Source organism: Mytilus galloprovincialis, chromosome 13, assembly GCF_965363235.1.
Source record: "Mytilus galloprovincialis chromosome 13, xbMytGall1.hap1.1, whole genome shotgun sequence".
Lineage (NCBI taxonomy): Eukaryota > Metazoa > Mollusca > Bivalvia > Mytilida > Mytilidae > Mytilus > Mytilus galloprovincialis.
The window spans coordinates 1,507,535-1,522,676 of record NC_134850.1 but is presented as its reverse complement, the minus strand read 5'-3'; the positions used below and the strand labels follow the sequence as shown (position 1 = coordinate 1,522,676).

The 15,142-nt window shown below is 32.6% G+C and overlaps 1 protein-coding gene across 3 annotated transcripts in view; it reads left to right on the top strand.

Annotated features, from left to right (window-relative positions):
- Window positions 1–10,680: 10,680 nt before the first annotated feature.
- LOC143056233 (solute carrier family 35 member F6-like) overlaps window positions 10,681–15,142 on the top strand; it is a 514,661-nt gene continuing 510,199 nt past the window's right edge. For all 3 annotated transcript variants that reach the window (XM_076229317.1, XM_076229315.1, XM_076229318.1), the window contains exons 1-3: window positions 10,681–11,022; window positions 12,210–12,279; window positions 14,860–15,082. In XM_076229317.1, the coding sequence (XP_076085432.1) occupies window positions 10,934–11,022; window positions 12,210–12,279; window positions 14,860–15,082 (382 nt within the window). In that variant the 5' untranslated portion in view covers window positions 10,681–10,933. The remainder of the gene's footprint in view (window positions 11,023–12,209; window positions 12,280–14,859; window positions 15,083–15,142) is intronic.

The following is a 15,142-nucleotide window of genomic DNA, read 5'->3' as shown; positions in this document are numbered from 1 at the left end:
AAAGGTTTTGTTAGTTTCTGAGGAGAATACTGACATTTTTGTGCTTTATAAAGAATATTTCCATACAATTTTGGATGTGAAATACCTGAACGTATAAGATGTCTGCATGTTGAGTTATATTTACGAATTATTTCCTTATACCGGTGATAAAATTTAGTAAATGTTTTGACCAGTTTGTGATATCGAAAACCCTGGTGTAATAATTTTTCAGTAATACATAAATTTCTCTCGCTAAAATCTAATACATTGTTACATACACGAGCGAATCGTACAAGTTGAGATATATAAACACCATAAGATGGTGACAAGGGAACGTCACCATCTAAAAATGGATAATTAACAATAGGAAATGAAAAATCATCTCTTTTATCATAAATTTTTGTATTAAGCTTCCCGTTTATGATATAGATATCAAGATCGAGGAAAGGGCAGTGGTCATTGTTATCATTAGCTTTATTTAAAGTAAGTTCTACAGGATAAATTTCTTTAGTATACATACTGAAGTCGTCATTATTTAGAGCCAATATATCATCCAAATATCTAAAAGTATTGTTAAATTTTTGTATCAAATGTTGTTTTGATGGGTCTTTGCTAATTTTAGTCATAAATTGTAACTCATAACAATACAAAAACAGGTCCGCAATAAGTGGTGCACAGTTAGTCCCCATTGGAATTCCAATAACTTGACGATATACGGAATCTCCAAAGCGAACAAAAATGTTATCAAGTAAAAATTCAAGTGCATAAATAGTATCAAAGCATGTCCAATTGACATAGTTCTTTTGTTTATTGCTACTAAAAAATGATCTAAAAGAGTTTGAACATATGTACTCGCATTCCGACTTTTTAAATGCCCAGTTAATTAGGGATGTGAATTTTTTCTTAATAAGAATATGAGGCAAAGTGGTGTATAGGGTAGAAAAATCAAAACTTTGAACAGATTCAAAATCACCAATATATGCATGCAATTTATCAAGTACTTCCAACGAGTTTTTGACACTCCAAAAGTAATTAATTCCACTATTTTCAAAGGCCTTATTTGAACAATTTATTATCAGGTTTTTTATTGTACCAAGTGTACTAGTAAGTAAAACAGACAATTTAGTAGTTGAACAATGGCTGGAAGATGAAATAAATCTATATTTGTAAGGTTTTTTGTGCAGCTTCGGAAGCCAGTACATAGTTGGGACTTTCATTGTGTTTGGTTCTGCTTGTAAAGAAGTAGCTAAAAGTTTATGTTTGTTACAGATGTCGTTTTCTGAAAATGAAGTCAGTTGGAATGTTGGTGAATTCGTGATTTCCTTTTGCAGAACCTCTATATAAAATTTACGTCAAACAATAATGATATTATTAGCAGCTTTATCAGCCGGGACAAAAACAAATTCCTTGGCTAGTTCTGTTAGTTTATTTTTGATACGCGAAATAGGGTTTTTATAGTTTTTGTTGAGGGTAAAATGTTCTTTAAAATGTTGTATTCGAATATCAACTATCTTCATTACTGAATTAAAAAAAGAGTCCAAAGATTTTTTGTCAGCTTTTTCCCGTTTTACCCATTTCAAACAGTAGGCGCGGAGTGAGTCGTTGATGATATTACGACACTCATTCCAGTTAACAGTTGACGGGGGACGATATTTAGGTCCTTTACTGAGGAATGATTTTAACTCTCGGTCGCGAACGATGTTAAGGTCTCCTGTTATAACATGGGAAATTGGTCCATAGGTGTATTCTGAATTACTGCAATTACACGACATAGGTGTATTTTCAGTGATATTTACATCTTTACACAATTGGCTATAATTAAACACATATTTTCGGGTAGATTTCTTGTAAATATAACAAATGAGAGGGAGTTCAGTATTATCAAAATATCCAGGAATTTGGTCTTTAACAGAATGGTCGTTAAAAATACCGGCAATATTTACAAAATCAAAACCTTTATTGACATACTTTATTTTAATTAAATGTTTTTTATGATCTTCAGGGCGATCAATTTTTGGAAACAGTTTAAGACCGCTCTACAATAACACCGCCCATAACAACGGCGTTCTTCTCAACCGTGTATAAAAGCCTAAACAGGATTCTACACGTACCACTACAGATACAGATACATAGTGCCTTTGGTACAGCAGTCATCATCGTGTAACAATTTTAAAATGAACAATTTAACAGAACACAAATTGAAAACATCTGTCTACAAACACATTCATTGATAAATGGATATCACATAAAACAACTAAAGCGTACATATTTGGCAATCAATGGATGACATTAATCAGGGACTTTCTATACTAAAGTATAGTAAAGTAAGTGTAGAAGTTGTAGTTTGACGAATAGAGAGATGACGACATCGGGGGTTATGAAATGATATTGAAAGTGTGATTGCAACTGTTGCTTTCAAAGCCTAAGGATTTCTTATATATACACCTTCAAGTTGTGGCGTAAAAGAAAAGTTTTTTTGCGCAAACAGATTTTTCCAATTGAAAACACACCAATTGTAACTTATTCCTTCGGTAATATATCCTTAGAACTATATGATAAAAAGATCTCGATTCATATATGTACGTCAACCAGTGGCGGATCCAGAGGGAGTGTAGAGGGCGTACCCCCTTTTTTGCTAGCACTTTTTTTGTTTGTAAAATGACTTTTAATCAGACTAGACTTCGTGAACTTTGCCATTTTCAGTGTATTTAATTTTTATGCGACAATTCTTTACTTATAAAGATATTTTTCGTTCGTATTTACTGTAACATATTATTGATAATGTCAAAGTCAAGTGATTCGCTACCAGTGCGTCGAAAAAACGTCAATCAGTCATTTTCAAATTCAAATTACAGTAACACATTGCTTAGGGTGAGGATGACATGCGTGACACCTTCAAAGAGACAAAGGAATGAGCAAGAACGTGCTGACTTCTATTTCACAATTCTACCAAACAGGAAGAAATACTCTTTTACACTCACAGGAAAAATGTATGTAGCAATATCATTTACATACGAAAGCATGTTTAACACTACACGCCTTCATCTCAGGAGCCTATTAATAATATAGCAGAATAATGATCCCCAGTCAGTAAGCTCTAGATAGATTTAAAGTCTAATGAACGGACCATTTGATTTGAGGAGGCAGTCTGAGATTTTTAAGAGAAAAAAGTTCTGACCGTGAATTTTGCCTTAAACAAAAATGCTGGTCGTATCTGGATTGAAAACAATAATTTTGACTGTCCCCTTTTTTTATTTAGAAACAAAAATTTCCAACGGAATTATTTAGCATTAAAAAAAACGGGTGTAATTTATTTGGGGCCGGCGGTTGCATGTAAATCCCATTTCTGACCGGAATATCTATTTCGCCGAACAGATATATTGAAATAATTTTTCAAGGCCCGACTGCAACCAGCCTACTGGGTGTGACCTTTATGACTCCATTTGTCGATCGTCATTCATAATTTGTTGCCATTTCAGACTCATTCGTAGCCTTTGGTTGGTTTGGAATTTACCCGTCATTTCCCTTGTTGGGTGAAACATTTCAGTCAACCAAACATTTGGATAAAAGTTGTTGTTATCTTTCTTAACTCATGTTGGTCGTATTGTCTTTAAGGACACTCAAAAAATGAGCCATGTTAACGATATAGAGGCTGAGACTACTATTAAACCATATATAAAGGTAGTGTCATTTAAATTTTTTGGGGGACAGAATTCATATATAATGTGAGGGTACCTAATACACTTATTTCATTTTATTTTATTTAACCAGAAAAAAGTGCGCTCGGCAAAGTTTACATACTTCGCCCCCCCCCCCCCTTTCAAAATCCTGGATGCGCCCCTGCGTCATTATGTAGCAATAAAATCATTAGAAACAGTGCGACTCACTATTTAGCTGACAGTTACAACGGAAAGATTAGACCAAGTTTGATTTATCTAAATCAACTAGGAGATTATCTTATAAAAAAAACCAATATACAAGTCATTTAAGGACACTCAACTAAGGAGCCATATTAACGATATAGAGCTGAGACTACTATTAAACCATACTATATAAAGGCAGTGTCATTTCATTTTTTGTGTGTGCACAGTTCATATATTCGACGGCGTAAATAATAGAAGAAGGAAATGTAAGTAACCTTGCATGGTGGAGTGAGGAGCTAACTGAATTATAAAACGACGTTTGTGCATCCGAAAAAATATGGATAAAGTGTAAAATTCAAAATCAGAAAAAAAAAATCGACAAGTTTGTTAATAAAAGGAAACTATTTGATTAAGCTGTCAAAACAGCAAAACGCCAATATTGGCACTCCATTCAGGAAGAATTGAGTAATTCGTGTGGAAATCAAAAAGAATTTTGGCGAAAAATTGGAAAAATTGGTGTAGGTAGTGAGCGCCAAAATTATATTCCCATGGAAGTAAAATTAGATAATGGTCAAATTTCTATTGATAAAGGTGAAGTGATATAAATGGAAGTGTGATTTTTCTAATATGTTTAATAGAAATGATGATAGTGATGTAAATATATGTGAAAATGATGTAGATGTTATATATGATGATATGTTAGATTGTGAAATATCTGTGGAAGAAGTATTTAATGTTTTAAAATGTTCCAAAAATGGTAAATCACCTGGATATGACGAAATACCAGTTGAATTGTACAAGAACCAAACTATGTTAAATGCACTTACTAGAGATTTCAATATTTGTTTTGACTCTGGTAAAGTTCCAGCAATGTGGTCAAAGGGGACTATAACGCCTATTATAAAATGCTCAACATCAGATCCGAGGGATCCCTTGTCGTACCGTGGTATAAATTTGGCACCAGTTTCCTACAAACGGTATTGTGGAGTATTGAACTCTCGACTAACATATAAGCTTGATGATATTGACTTCCTATGTGAGGGGCAAAACGGTTTCAGAAACGGTGGTAGTACTGTCGACAATTAAAGTTCATTGTCTACTATTATAGAAACTAGAAAGCTACGTCAGTAAACAATCAACATATGTGGCATTCGTTGACTTCAAAAAAGCTTACGATTGGATAAATAGAAACTTATTATTTTGTAAATTAAAAACACTTGGTATTAGTTCCAAAATGTTAAAATCACTTTATTCTCTTTATTACAATGTACAGTCTTGTATTTAAGTAAATGGTAACTTAACAGATTGGTCACACAGTTTGATGTAAATTGTGGTCTAAAACAAGGGAGTATCCTTTCGCCGTTGTTATTTAATATCTATATTAATGATCTTGTTGATGAGGTAAAGAAATTGAACATATGAATAGACATTGAAAATGATAAAGTTAGCATGTTGTTATATGCAGATGATCTTGTTTTTATCACTGAGAATGAGAGTGATTTACAAAAAATATTAGATGTTTTGAATATATGGTGTTGTATTAAAGACCTTACTGTTACTTCAGAAAAAATCTGAAATAGTACTTTTTAGAACACAGTCTGTGTCTAGATCAAATTTTTCATTTTTGTTTAATGGTAACAATATTGATATTGTTTCCCAATACACATATTTAGGTTTATTGTTTACTGAGCATTTAATCTATGATAATATGGCAAAAGCAGTTGCTAAAGCTGCTAGTAGATCGTTGGGTCTGTTAATATCTAAATGTAAAGCTAATGGTGGTTTTCAATATTGTACATTTACAAAATTATTTGATACACTTGTATGGTCTATAATAGATTATGGTACCTCTATATGGTGGACACGTGATTTTTCATGTATGAATACGTGTAGTATTAAAACTAGAGCCATGCGTTTTTTCATGGGTGTAGGAAAATACACGCTTATATGTCTTTGTATGGTGACATCGGCTGGATGCCATGTAAAATCAAACAGTTGACTAGTGTTTTTAGAAACTGGACACGTTTTCATTAAAATGAATGGTGATAGAGTAATTAAAAAATAATTGTGCTATTTTGAACAAGGATTTAATCAAAAATATTGAAAATGTATGTTTTAAATTTTTTAAGGAAGAATGGTATGACAAGATTATGTCAGATGATAAAAATAAATCACGTACATATAGAATGTAAAAAAATGTATATGGCGTAGAAAATTATTCGATTTTTTTAATATACAAGGTATAGATACAGGAGTGCTTTGGCAAAATTTAGATGTCGTGTAGCACCCATTAGAATTGAAACCGGTCGTTATGAAAATATTGATATTGAAAATAGCGTATGTTTTAACTGTACTGATGACGTTGAAGATGAAAAACATTAAACTGTCCTGTATATTCAAATATTCGTAATATTAAATTTAAACCATGCTTGTATTGTTGATGAGAATTTTTTTTTACATATGTCTGTGATAATGAAAAGTTTATATTTCTTTTTACAAATGAAAAAAAGGTATTTTATACTGCCAAAATCTGCTATGAAATTTTAACAAAGCGAAAATATATTTTATATTCATGATAGTTGACTTGTATTTGTAAATATAATTCAAGAAACATTGTTGTATGGTCTCCCATAACTCTTTATAGAGTGGCTCTTGTTGTTAACTTGTGTTTTAAAAACCTGTATATTTTATATGTAACAAGTGGTGAGACTTTAATAAAGTTTTTTGTCTTTGTCTTGTCTATATAATGTGAGGGTACCTAATACAGTTGAGAATGAAAATGGGGAATGTGTCAAAGAGAAAACAACCCAACTAGAGAGCAAAAAACAGCGAAGGCCACCAATGGGTCTCCATGAATCAACACAGCAAGAAAATCCCGAACCCAGAAGCGTGCTTGACTACTTGCTGGCCCCTAAACAAAAATATGTTCTAGTTCAATGATAATGGACGTCATACTAAACTCCAAAATATACACATTAACTATAATTGAAAATTATATAAGACCAACAAAAGCTAGAGGCTCCTGACTTGGGACAGCCGCAAAAATGCGGCGGGGTTAAACATGTTTTGTGTGACCTCAGCCCTCTCCATACCGCTAGCTAATGTATATATGAAAAAAATGCAATACGCACAGTAAAATTCAGTTTAAAAGAAGTCCGTGTCCGATGTCGGAAAGGAAAAAAATGAAACTACAAGGAAGCAAAATGACAATGACACATAAACCAACAAAGAAATAATCGAACTACTAACAGTTACTGACATGCCCTGCAGCTTCATCCTTCAAATAAACTGATTGAAAGATTATGTCTTCATCATATCAGATTGGGTTACTTTTTGAGGTGAATGTCGACATGTTTGTGCTTTGTAAAGAATATTATCATAAAAGATTGGATGTGAAAATTCCTGAACGTATAAGATGTCTGCATGTTGATTTATAACACTAAATATGTCCGTGTACCAATGACAAAATTTAGTCACGTTTTGACTAGTTTGTGATATTGAAAACCCTGGTGTAAGAATTGAATTTTCCAGTAAAACATAGATTCCTTTCGTTAAAAACTAATACGTTGTAATGTTACATACACGAGCAAATATATAATCACCATATGATGGTGACAAGGGAACTTACTACACCATCTAGATAATAATAATAGGAAATGAAAAATCATCTCTTTAATCATACATTTTGGTATAAAGCATCCTCTAATGATATAGATATCAAATTTCAGGAAAGGACAGACTGAGTGTTCATTGTTAGTTTTAGCTTATTCAAGGTTAGTTCAACAGGATAGATATTGTTATTTTGATAGCTTTTCACCTTCGTTTATTTATAATCCAGATAAAGGGGTGCCATTCTCACTGGTATTAAAGAGATAATCGTAACTGGTATTGCGACTATCCCAATATGGCGTCGGCAGATATAGGTATAAAATCTTTACAGTCATTTTTCTCAAATGAAGCATGTTTTTGTCGATGGTTTTTTTTTATACCATTACATCATATTTGAATCGTTACGGTGCACTGGAATTGCCTAAGCGCTTTGAAAATTACTAGTGTTAGGAAAAGCTTGTTATTTTGAAACTGATCGAGTAGCGAACTTCCTTAAATGAGGGGGGGGGGGGGGGGGCAAGGAGTTTAACTGTTATGCTGTTATGGGGCAATTTAATTCTTTGTTATCTGTTATTCTGAAAATGTATTTGCTGTTAGCTGTTATTGTCTTATTCTTTGTTAGCTGTTATTGGGCTTTTAGTTTTTTTTGTTATCTGTTATTGTGATAATGTATTTGTTGTTAACTGTTATTGAAAATTGGAATGTTAGCATTTTTTTGACAGCCAATATTCACTAGAAATTGAAGATCATTGGACATTGGGGTCTACTACTACTAATATGTTGATCCCGTATTCGGGGAAGGATTCAATTAACATATACCCATCACAGAAGCTGAGCACAGAAGTGAGGTCCAGGACAATTCCAGTATATCTTATGATTATCCTTTGTAATAAATTTCATTTTTGTTAACATGTATTTAGAATTATCTTTTTTTTTGTATGATGATAATGTTCCTTGTTTCCCGTACGAACATATTAAATTAGAACAATTCTTAATATGACAAAAAGGAAAACATATGGCCAGGAATGTCTGACAAGGATCTGAGATTCTCAATTAAGGACTAGGTCCTTACAACCAGTTAACCTTTTATATTATATGGTACATAGACTCAGCTCTGTGATTCTTTTCAAAGCAGAACCAAATACATTGTACAATGAAAGTTCCAACCATGTATTGGGTTCCGAAGCTGCACATAGCTCATGATCATTACAAATATTTATTTCGTCTTCAAGCCAATATTGTTCCCCTACTTAACTATGTATTCTACTTACTAGTACACTTGGTACAATCAAAAACCTGATTAGAAAATTAGAAAATAGTGGAATAAATTTTTGAAATATTCAATAACTTTTCAATGTCAAATCAGATATTTATAAAAATCGAAAGGGAGCTTCAGTCAATATATATAAACAATACACCAAAGTTTCATGAAAAATTCTAAAAACATTTTTGAGTTATTGTCCGAAAACTGTAAAATACCACCTTTTTAAATGAATGAAACCCCTTAACTCAATAACATAAAATCGAAAATTAATAAAAATCGAAAAGGGCGCTAACAACAATAGATATAAACAATTCATCAAACAGTTTCATGAGAACTGCTGAAAAGGTTTTTGTGTTAATGTCCGAAAACTGGAGGATTACCCTTTAATTAATAAAACCCCTTAACTCGGAAACATAAAATCTAAAATTTGTAAAAATTGAAAGGGAACTCATGTCAATAGTTATAAACAATTCACAAAAATTCCTTGCAAATTTGTGAAAGGATTTTTAAGATATCAGAAAACTGAAAAAAAAACCACCATTTTTATTGAATAAAACCCCATTACTCAAAAACTTAAAATCTAAAATTTATAAAAAACGAAAGGGAGCTCACGTCAATAGATATAAACAAATTCCCAAAGTTTTATGCAGATTGGTTTAAGAGAGTTTGAGTTAAGGTCTGACTTGTTGACAACGGAAGGACGACAGTATACCAAAATACGTCCCGTAAACGAGCGTATAAAAATAATATATAGTATATTGAGTAGTTAACACATTCTAGGTACATAATTCTAAAAACCATGTTCATAGACAATGGAATTCATTACAAAGGATTATACCCGTAATAAGAAATACTTGATTTGTCAATGACCGACTTATATTTTAATATTTCATTTACTGTTATCTGTTTTTGTCCATTTTAATTCACTGTTATCTGTTATAAGCCAAATCAATTTGCTGTTTTGCTGTTATTGGGAACCCCCTTGCCCCCCCTCTTAAATTCCCACCCTTATTCAAAATCGAATAACAAATTTGTTGTTTTGTTTCTTCAAACATTTATAAAAATTGTCATTAGTCCATTCTTGTTATCATTTTTGAAAAATGAATGCTCGTAACATTTTTTATTTTCTCATTTTTAAAAGATGGCTTTTCCAGTTCTGGACGTTTCCTCAGATTAAATTTTCAGCCAAGTCGGGCACACTTTTTCTTTTAAGTTATATACTGTGAACGTTTTGTGAACATTTGAATATATTTGTCTATTTGAAAGACTTGCAATATGTCAAATAATGAAGAAAAAAATGTTTATTCCCTAAAAAACATTTCATGACATTTCATTTCATTTAAGAATTGAATGCTCTTTTTTGTAAATTTATTGGGGTTTAAAAGCGTTGACCGAAGTACATTTTGTATGAAGCGCGGAAGCGCTTCATACTAAAAATGTGCGCACGGTCAACGCTTTTACAACCCTATAAAGTTACAAAAAAAAGCATTCAATACTTATAATTACATTTTTCCCTATAGGATTCTGAAAACACGCCTTTTATGAAGTTTTTATTTCATTTACCTGTGCACTTTATTGTGGGACCTCGTGTCATCATGAATGAAAAGTTTTATTGTGTGATACAACTGCTTAAGGAATAACACGTGATGTACAGTTAGCCAATCAGAATAACGTATTATAGTGAAACATACATTTAATGTAATTATTTATATATAAATATGAAATTAAAGGGATGATAGAATTAATCATAGGTTTGAGTGCTTTTAAATAAAATAATTGTAATCAGCCAATCAAAAATAATGTATGTTTATGAAATATACATTTAATGTAATTATCTGTTATCTAGGATTATTCAGTGGTGTTTTAAAAAAAAGTATGTTAAACGTTCTTCGGTTGTGAAAAGACCACTCGATTTCGTCTGTTCATTTATATAAAAAAAAAACGCACCCAAAAGTCATGTGACATTGAAAAGTGATCATGTGAACTTTCACAATAGCAGAAGATTCTGTCGACAAAACTCCATAATTTTACTTCCTCTTCCTTATACCTGCATTTAAAGGGAACAATTAATTGTGTATTTTTCATCTGACGTCACCTGATTTATTTTTAATGGTTGACGAGAAACAGGAAGATTTTTTGTAAAGTGAAACAAAAATTGAACAGATATAACAAAAACTTTGAGCTGAAAATCTGAACACTTTTAAAAACACACACCACAATGCCTGTCTGTGGAGGATGGACTTTCAGACAGTTGGTACTTGCCATTGTCATGGTGATCACAGGTTCTATTAACACACTGTCAACAAAGTAAGTGACATTTCATCCATCTTCCTCCTTAAATTCTCAAGAGGAGCGAGGGGTCTTTAAATTGTAACCAGAGAGCTAGTCCAAATAAAAATGACGTTTTTGAAAAGCTATTAAATTTTTTTTTGTTGACGCCTTACATCGTCAAGCTTTTCTCCAGTTTCGCAGCAAACAAATAAATTTTACATATCTGACAAATCTGAATCCTTGTCAATTTAAATGTTTTTCTCAGATTTCTTAAAGAAATCAACAAAGTTAAAACGCGGACTACGAAGATAACCCCAAAATGAACTGGTTTGGAAACAGAAATATTTATTTAACTGCTTACTTAACATGGAAGTGGGGTAACAGGAGACGATATTTGTACAAAAACCAACAGCCTAATTTTTAAAAGCAAAGTAGTTTACCCAAAAATAAACTCATCGTAGATATCTGACATTATTGAAATTTTGAATTTGCACTATATGCATGTTTCGTCTACAAAAGAATTATCTGTGGCGCTTGAAACGAAATATGTTTAAAAGCCCAAATATATTAAGAAGTTGAAAAGCATTGAAGACCAACAAATTTTACAAAAGTTTTGCAAAATTCAATTTATTCCCAACTTTTGTCTAGTGAAGCTGCGCTCACATTTACTTGGCACAAACAAAACCAAATATTTCTAACATTCTAACCAACATTTCTATTCTAACTTTTAAAATTCTTAAAACACAAAATTATCCGGAACATATAACATGTATAATGATAATCATGATAATATTGAAGAAACTATACAAAGAACGATAACTCTTAAGAAACTAACTGACCTGATGGCAAATTAATCTACATTCTAACAATTGTACACTCAAACAAAAAATACTGATTAGAGTCCTGTCTGTTGCTGCCATCTTGATGTTTTATTCTTTATTCTTTTGTCTACATTGCTCTTTCAAAAGTAATTGACGTATTTTAAAGACCCCCACATCTTCTTTTGCATCTTTATGAATTGCAATAAACTTCATCTTGATGTTTTATTCTTTATTTTTTTTGTCTACATTGCTCTTTCAAAAGTCATTGACATATTAAGCCCCCCACATCTTCTTTTGCATCTTTATGAATTGCAATAAACTTCTGAAACATTTTTGTAAATTCAAAATTTTTCTAATCTTTTTATTGCAAGAAATCAATATATAACAATTGTTTGTTGACAGATGGGCAGACAGAGAAACAGCACTTGGAACAGCCGAAAAACCACATGGATTCGACCATCCTTTCTTTCAGGTAGGTTTAGCAATATAGAGGAATCTTAATTACCGTCATGACTGTTTATAATGGTTTCAGTCTCATTGACTTCTTCACTTGAGAGGGTCCCATTGGGGTCTAAGCGTGACGCGGGATTGTGATTTTTTGTAAGCGTGAAACGTGAAAGTCAAATTATTGTGTCATGAAAGCGGGAAATGAGGTCTAGCGGGACCTGGGAAATGACAAAAAAAATAGAATTGCTTACGTACATAGTATAAACGGGATAAGGGAGTCTGACAAAACAGTAACATGATCCAGGATCGGAACCCCCAAATGAGACCCCCACTAGAGTGGTCATAATTTTCATCAGGGAAATGTATCCGGTATGAATACTAAAGAACATCTACAGTCAGAGCTCAGACATAAGTAAGTCTGAATCTGCTTTTGACTCATAGAGGTGTAAATTTGTTAGTTTTAGATTGTCTCCCTTTAATGCAAGACAAAATAATACTTTAATAAGTCAAATGTTGTTAAGCAAGAAATAATTCACCAGAATCAAAAAGTTGCATATACCGACTCCTACAAGTCGATAAGTGATCAAAATTGGTTAACTTCAAGACCCATGCATATTTATAAAGAGGTCATGCATCTAAATCAAATAATGACAACATTGAAAGACAATGCTTTGTCTTCTAAAGAAAAATATGAATGAGAGTCTAAAAAATTGGGGATAATGTTAATTAACCTTACAATGCAACCACCTGGAACCACACTTAATGAGGTAAAACATTTGTGTTTAGTAGGGATGTTCAATTAGATAATTAAATATAGATAGCTCAAGTCCTTGTGAACTCTTGTGAACTCTCATTTACTTTTCTACATTGGCTAGAGGTATAGGGGGAGGGTTGAGATCTCATAAACATGTTTAACCCCGCCGCATTTTTGCGCCTGTCCCAACTCAGGAGCCTCTGGCCTTTGTTAGTCTTGTATTTTTTTAATTTTAGTTTCTGGTGTACAATTCGGAAATTAGTATGGCGTTCATAATCACTGAACTAGTATATATTTGTTTAGGGGCCAGCTGAAGGACGTCTCCAGGTGCGGGAATGTCTCGCTACATTGAAGACCTGTTAGTGACCTTCTGCTGTTGTTTTTTCTATGGTCGGGTTGTTGTCTCTTTGACACATTCCCTATTTCCATTCTCAATTTTATCTCAGACAGGTTTTTGCTGTCATAGGTGGTGTACTTTGGCCACCAAATAAAATTAAGTTTATTCATCAACATAAATAGACCTAAACAAGTCTGTCATTTTTTTACTTAGATAAGTCTAAAATTGAAAACATATTTTTATAATAAATACAAGTTTTGACTTCTTTAAGTCGAAAACAAAAATCGACTTTTTTATGTCTGAGATCTGACTGATCTAAGGATCAATTTACTGGTCATGTACAATGCAGGTGACTGATATGAAAAAATCATGCACTGTGTCAGTTATGTTCAATTTAATTTATAGAGATATATATCAATGTTTACACCCGTATTCAATTTTCCCTGATATCATATATAGAAAAAAGAAGTTGTATGATTGCAAGTGAGACAACAACCATCCAAAGACCAAATTCTGTGTCTATGATCACTGTACATACTGTATGGCCTTTAACAATGAGCCCATAGTTTATGGTAATATATATTTTAAAAAGGCCCTAAACATGGCAATTTTAAGAAGAATACAACCTCTATGATTTGTGCTCTATCAAAAAAGTAAACAAGAAACCAATTCGACAGACAGCAACCACCAAATCACAGACTAAAAACTTAGGACAGATAAATGAGGAATGTGGCAAAGTCTGAAGCATGTCAATGAGGATGAGCACAACTAACAAATACCATAGCAGGAGCCGAACTTGTGAGGCCCCTCATTGGGTGTCTCCAAGTAATCATAAATACTTTGGTAATATAATCACATAAGCATGAATTTTTTTAAACATGATAATCATGCATGTAGATAATCAAAAGTACAGTCTGAAATTATTGAATAAAGATGATACATTTGGTCTAAATGGTAATCGAATAATCACTATCAAAATAACCTAGTAATCACATAAGGCCAAATAAAAAAGTTTTTGTGGTTCCAGCCAGTAGCTATAAAAAGTTAGGGTAGGTAGATACAAAGTAGGGATTTTTTTTATTTTATGTTTTCTTTTAACATTGAGGCTATGGGAGCAACATTCAGACTTTAACAGTGCTTAATGAAAAATCATTTAATGACAAAAAACTCTTTAGGGTAGGCTATTATTAAGATGTAAAAGTAGGGAAGGTAGGATAACATGAACCACACATATATTTTTATTTGGCCTAATCAAAACTCCATGAGGAGGGTCACTTGTGGTTGTATTTAGATATAGAAAGATGTGGTGTGAGTGCCAATGAGACAACTCTCCATCCAAATAACAATTTAAAAAATTAAACTGTTATAGATCAATTAATGTTTGGCTTTAAACACAGAGCCTTGGCTCACACTGAACAACAAGCTACTAGAGGGTCCCAAAATTACTAGTGTAAAACCATTCAAACGGGAAAGTCTTTGCACGATCTTATGGCTATTCTCTATTATAATTTTAGGCAGTAGGTATGTTCCTTGGAGAGATGATGTGCATGGTGGTATTCCTGGTCATGTATTGTTCAGGAAGAGGTGTGACCAATCGACAGAGAGATGCAAATTATTGTGGACTGGGTTACAACCCTCTGATATTCTTACCTGCCTCGCTCTGTGATATGACTGGTACCTCATTGATGTACATAGGATTGAATTTAACCTATGCATCCAGCTTTCAGATGTTGAGAGGTAAGATAATCTATATTGTTTAGCTCAACTGGACCAAAGGACCATTAATAGAGCTTGGCC